At 53.8% G+C, this 5,747-nt stretch overlaps 1 protein-coding gene and 1 pseudogene across 1 annotated transcript; one reads left to right on the top strand and one right to left on the bottom strand.

Annotated features, from left to right (window-relative positions):
- Window positions 1–347: 347 nt before the first annotated feature.
- LOC123454335 lies at window positions 348–448 on the bottom strand (annotated as a pseudogene).
- Window positions 449–2,690: 2,242 nt separating this feature from the next.
- Thap7 (THAP domain containing 7) lies at window positions 2,691–5,183 on the top strand. The gene is made up of 5 exons (XM_004670794.2): window positions 2,691–2,707; window positions 2,889–2,968; window positions 3,375–3,530; window positions 3,976–4,110; window positions 4,276–5,183. The coding sequence occupies exons 2-5, from the start codon at window positions 2,889–2,891 to the stop codon at window positions 4,826–4,828; spliced, it is 924 nt and encodes a 307-aa protein (XP_004670851.1). The 5' UTR covers window positions 2,691–2,707; the 3' UTR covers window positions 4,829–5,183.
- The last annotated feature ends 564 nt before the right edge of the window (window positions 5,184–5,747 follow it).

Below are 5,747 nucleotides of genomic sequence, written 5' to 3'. Positions count from 1 at the left end.
TTGTGTTCCGTCTTTGTTTGGCTACAATCAAACTGATTTTTGCCTTCTGAGGCCTTATTTGGGGTCTAAGAAAATGTATCACTGGGTTTCTTATAAATATGCCAAACACTTCCCTAGAAGTGAAAGGTTCCCTACAGGAGGCCCAGGTGGCAATGTGTGCGCATGCAAGGAGAGCACTGCCTCTGTGTGACCCAAAGTGGGCATGTCATCTTAAGGGAATCATACATGCTATGTAAATTTAGTAATACCCCTGCTGCCAAAAAACCTTGACCTTTGACATTTAACACAGTTTTAGTAATTTTGTGGACATTCCTTACCTAGAGACAATTTAAACATATATGCACACTTTTAATACAGAACACTTCATGAGTTTGGGTGTCATCCTTGCGCAGTGGCCATGCTTATCTCTGTATCCTAATTTTAGTATATGTGCTGCCGAAGCGAGCCCATCTATTTATTTTTAAATTATTTTAATCTGACAGAGAAGGAACATGGATGCATCAGGGCATCTTGCCACTAAAAATGAACTCCAGATACATCCACCACCTTGTTCATTTGGCTTTATGTGGGTTGGGGAAATCAAACCCAGGCTGGCATGCTTTGCAAGCAAGAATGTTTAACTACTGAGCCATCTCCCCAGCCAGATTTAAACTTTTATTGGGAGGGGGCAGGGATTGAGAGGGTCTCACCATGTACCACAGGATGGTAATTAATTTAGTCTCCACCTCCTAGGGCTGAAGGTGTGTGCCATCACATACAGCTAACCCCTCCCTCCATTTCTAAGCTTTTATAGTTTAGTCAGCATGTCTTATAAATGGGGAACCCACAACAGTTAGTAAATTCAGTGGGGGGGGGGGTTGTGACTGTTTTCTGAGAAGTTAGTATCTTTTTAAATTTTATTTATTTGAGAGAATGGACATGCTAGGGCTTCTAGCCACTGCAAACTCCAGATGTATGCACCACCATGTGCATCTACATGGTCTCTGGAATCAAACCTGGTACCTCTGGCTTCCCAGGCTAACACCTTAACCACTTAAGCCATCTGTCCAGCCCAAAGAGTTAGTATATCTTTATACTTGACACCATCAAGTATTTCCTCAGGTCCTCACCAGGAGTATCTCCTTAAATATGTACACTGATGCTGTTCCCACTCCAGTACAGTGGACTGGAGCCTGGAACAGCCTTCACAGAGGCTCCAAGATCCCATCAACATGCCGGCAGACAGGTTAATGAAACTTTTTTTTTTTTTTTTTTTTTTGGTTTTTTGGAGGTAGGGTCTCGCTCTAGCCCAGGCTGACCTGGAATTCACTGTAGTCTCAGGATGGCTTCAAACTCAGTGATCCTCTTACCTCTGCCTCCCAAGTGTTGGGATTAAAGGCGTGCACCACCATTCCCAGCTTATAATTTTTGAGGTACTGAGAAGCTGGCTCAGTGGTTAAAGGTGCTTATTTGCAGAACATGCCAGCCTGTCCAAACCACCCATGTAAACTGGACAGAGAAAAGTGACAAAAGCCTGTGGTGCTACCACACCTAGCCTTTAGTTTGAACTTAAGAATGCAGTAGCCGCCCCCCCCCCCAAAAAAAAAGAATGAAGTTCCCTGTACCATGCTGTTGACTCGCATAGCAGTCAGTGGCTCTTCCTCCTCTCTTGTGAGAGGGCTGAGTGTATCCAGGGTCTATGGGAACCCAGTTCCTCACACTTTATTCTTCCAGACACCGTCAGCTGTCCTTGACTGTTGTCACAGTACTGCCTAGGGTAATGTCAGAGCCTATAAGCTCTCTACTGTACCATCGTGGCCATTTTGGGACTCTGGGATACCTGTGGACTATGAGAAAGGAAGGCCACCTTCCCCAACGCATACCTCCGCCCACCACCCAGGGCCCCTTCCTCACAGAGCAGTTTCTCTTCCTCCGTGGCTCACTTTCACTCTTTCTCTGGATCTCCTGCTCTAGGGTACGTGCCTCCCTCCTCCTTTTATCCCCCGCGGCCTTCTTTCTCTCGTGCATTTATCCCCGTTCTCTCTCTTCCCCCATTTCCCCCATTACAATAAGGTCTTGGTTCTCCAATGCGAACCCCAAAATCTTAATAGCTAAAACAGAGCCTCAAGCCGGGGTTAGTGGCGCACGCCTTTCATCCCAGCACTTGGGAGGCAGAGGTGGGAGGATCCTGAGACTACATAGTGAATTCCAGGTCAGCCTGGGCTAGAGTGAGACCCTACCTCGAAATACAAAACAGCAAAAACCAAGCCGTGAGTGGTGGCACACGCCTTTAATCCAGCCGTGAGCTCGAGACCACCCTGACACTACATAGTGAATTCCAGGTCAGCCTGGGCTAGAGACCCTGCCTCGAAAAAATAAAAAGAGCCTCCTGCCCATCCCATGTCCCCAGAAGCTTGCCTTCCTTCAAGCCCTCGTTCCCGGCATAGGAGTTAGCTTTGAGCGCGGGAAGCGACGGGATTCTTTTCTGCAAGATCCCACACCTCTCACTTCGGCAGGCCCAGCTCCCCAGGCTCGCGGGGCGCAGGAGCCACCCGCAACAGCCACACGACACGCGCGAGCGGTGCGGGGGTCAGGAGCGCAGGCGCACGCGCAGCGCGACCCGGGCGGCTTCCGGCGGCCCCGCCAGCTCTAGGCCGCGTCTCTATGCTCCCGACTTCCGCCACGATCCACTCCTCGCGAGACTCGCGGGCGCAGCCATGGCGAGACCGTGAGTGCCGCGGACAGGAGTCGAGAGGACGGGTTGCAACCGGGGTGGGACGACATTGGGTCGCGGGGGACCCGCCGGGCCGGGGCCCGGGCCCTCCGGCGGGAGGGAGTGGCGGCTGGAGGAGCGAAGCCACGCCTCGCCTGGACAGCCGCCCGCGACCCAGCTCCCGCTCCCTCCCCAGATGCCGCGTCACTGCTCCGCCGCCGGCTGCTGCACACGGGACACGCGCGAGACGCGCAACCGCGGCATCTCCTTCCACAGGTCAGCGCGCGTGCGTGCTGCTGCTGGGGCGCGGGGGCGCACTGCGCAGGCGCCGGGGCTGCTCACGCCGTCCTCGGGCGTCAGCGTGGTTTGAACTGGGGAGGAAAGGGGCGAGAACGGTCTGGAGGCCAGCGGGCCAGTAGGCGGAAAGGACCGCATGCGTCCCAGGCTCAGACTTGCGGCTTTCTGGCGGGTTTCCTGCTAGAAGACGATGCTGCAGCAAGCCGCTTCTTTTTCCTGCAGGCCCCCGTTCTCTCTCTCTTCCCAGGCGGGTGGTGCTTAGCCAGCAGGGTCGCGGGGAGGTCTGGAGACATGCTCGGGATCTGCCCTTCCGGCCTGGGAAGCTTGGGTAGCGTGAACGCAGGGCTGTGGGCAGCCTGGTGCTCACGGATTTGTGGCTCTGCAGACTTCCCAAAAAAGACAACCCGAGACGCGGCTTGTGGCTGGCCAACTGTCAGCGGCTGGACCCCAGCGGCCAGGGACTGTGGGACCCGGCCTCGGAGTACATCTACTTCTGCTCCAAACACTTCGAGGAGAACTGCTTTGAGCTGGTGGGAATCAGGTGGGCCTCCTTGCCAGCCTGCATTGTGATGGGGCGTGGGGCGTCCAACCGGCAGGTAGAAGGGGGAGCTGTGTGTCCCGATGAGCAGCTGTCTTGAGCACAGCCTGCCTGATAGACCTTGTGCCAGTGACATTGAGAAAAACGGCCTTTCCAGGAGATGTTTAGCCTCCAGTCCCTAAGGAAGCCCACAAGTTGGTCAATTATTTTTGACTGCTCCACCATGTCCTGGTGGAGTTTTTCTACCCACCTCATCTGACGAGGCTTCCAGGGAAGAGATTTGTGGGATTCTGTTTAAATTGGCATTCCTCGGGCTTATTTTTGGCAACCTGCCTCCTGCAGTCCTGGTACTAGGAGGCCTGCCTGTCCATGATAATGTTCCAGTGGGAACATTGGCCTAGTATGGCCGCAGTGCTTTCCATTTCATCTCTGGTGCTCTTCCTCACAGTGGGTATCACAGGCTGAAGGAAGGGGCAGTTCCAACCATATTTGAGTCTTTCTCCAAATTGCACCGGACAACCAAGATCAAGGGACATGATTACCCATCTGGCCCACTGGACCTCAGCCGGAGATGTAAGAAACGGTATGTTTTAGTGCTTGGGGACTGGGCTTCAGGGTATATGCCGGCAGCTTTGCTGGGCAGGGTTTCTGCTGCCTAGACCCCTAAGGGTTATGGAGATCAGGTTCTGAAAGCACTTTGGCAAGAACTTAGTCTGGCCTGTCAGTGGCTGTCTGTCTCTCCCTCCAGCTGCTCTCAAGGCCGAGGGCCCACAACTCCATTTTCTCTACCACCTCCTGTTGACGTCACCTGCTTTCCTGTGGAAGAGGCCTCAGCACCTGCCACTTTGCCTGCATCCCCTGCCGGGAGGCTGGAGCCTAGCCTTAGCAACTCCTACTCAGACCTTCTGAGTCCTCTAGGTGCCCAGGCAGATGAAGCGGGCTGTAGTGCCCAGCCCTCACCAGAGCGGCAGCCCTCCTCTCTGGAGCCACGGCCTGTCTCCCCATCTGCCTACATGTTACGTCTGCCACCACCTGCTGGAGCCTACATCCAGAATGAACACAGCTACCAGGTGGGGAGTGCCCTGCTCTGGAAGAGGCGGGCCGAAGCTGCCCTTGATGCTCTGGACAAGGCCCAGCGCCAGCTGCAGGCTTGCAAGCGGCGAGAGCAGCGGCTGCGGTTGCGGCTGACCAAGCTGCAGCAGGAACGTGCAAGGGAGAAGCGGGCCCAGGCAGATGCCCGTCAGACACTGAAAGAGCATGTGCAGGACTTTGCCATGCAGTTGAGCAGTAGCATGGCCTGAGAGGAAGACCACCCAACAAGGCTCTGGCCCCTTCCTCAGAATCTACCTGGCGAGGAACCTGCACCCACCAGACTGCCAGATGTCATAATAAAGTGGATTCAAGAGAAGCCTTGCTTTTTGCCTGGTTCAGCTTGGGATGCTTCATAGACTTAATCTCCAGACAGTGTCCAAGGCCCCAAATGGGCTCAGACGCTGGTATCTCAGCTCTTGGCTACAGGGATCTGAAAGCCTGTCTGAGCCCCTACCTGTGCATCTATTCCATTCTCCTCAGGAGTCTGTGAAGACACAGGATGGTATGAGCTGGGGACAGACTTGACACCTGGGTCCATTCATAAAAGCCAGTTTAGCCACTGTACTTGTTCTGTTTGGACTATGTATGTGAAGATAACATTGATGCTCTTGCCTGTACCACCACACTCCATTTCAGGCTCTACTTACACCAAGGCACGCCAGGCTTCTGGCCAGTGAGGAAGTTAACTCCTGCACTGCCCACTCCTGGCTCTGTGTCCCTCAGAGACAAGAGGGTGCCAGTCACCAACCTGGGCTGCTGTGCTGGCATGTAGCTTGGCCCCCACCAAGAGAGACTTTAGTCCCTGCAGCAGTGTGGGAAGAGAGAGATGGTTGGATCTTGGAGGTGAGAAGACCTCAAGTGTTTCCTTCAATGCTGGGGAGCTTAGGTTTTACTGTGGTTGTCCATAGTTAACACCCCGTGTATGACCTCCCCCTGCTGGTCCTTGGTGACACAGTCAAATTTCTAGTCAGCTGACACACAATGGTCTTAAATTTCCTTTTTGGAACTCTATGTAAGAGTTCATACCCCATGTAGAAGACTGAGGAGGCAGTTACAAGGGTTAGTATCTAAGGCAGGGCTTGCAGGTTGAGGCCTCCAGACAAGGCCCTCCAGATGGAGAGTAAGGGT

This window comes from Jaculus jaculus, chromosome 13 (assembly GCF_020740685.1).
Source record: "Jaculus jaculus isolate mJacJac1 chromosome 13, mJacJac1.mat.Y.cur, whole genome shotgun sequence".
NCBI lineage: Eukaryota > Metazoa > Chordata > Mammalia > Rodentia > Dipodidae > Jaculus > Jaculus jaculus.
Note: the sequence above shows the minus strand (reverse complement) of the source record. Positions and strands in the feature narration are given on the sequence as shown.

Bases quoted from the DNA above. Each gene is read 5' to 3' on its own strand.
- Thap7 (XM_004670794.2), top strand. From the start codon at position 2,889: ATGCCGCGTCACTGCTCCGCCGCCGGCTGCTGCACACGGGACACGCGC. The intron at 2,969-3,374 runs GTCAGCGCGCGT...GTGGCTCTGCAG, and splicing joins CGCGGCATCTCCTTCCACAG to ACTTCCCAAAAAAGACAACC. The intron at 4,111-4,275 runs GTATGTTTTAGT...CTCTCCCTCCAG, and splicing joins AGCCGGAGATGTAAGAAACG to CTGCTCTCAAGGCCGAGGGC.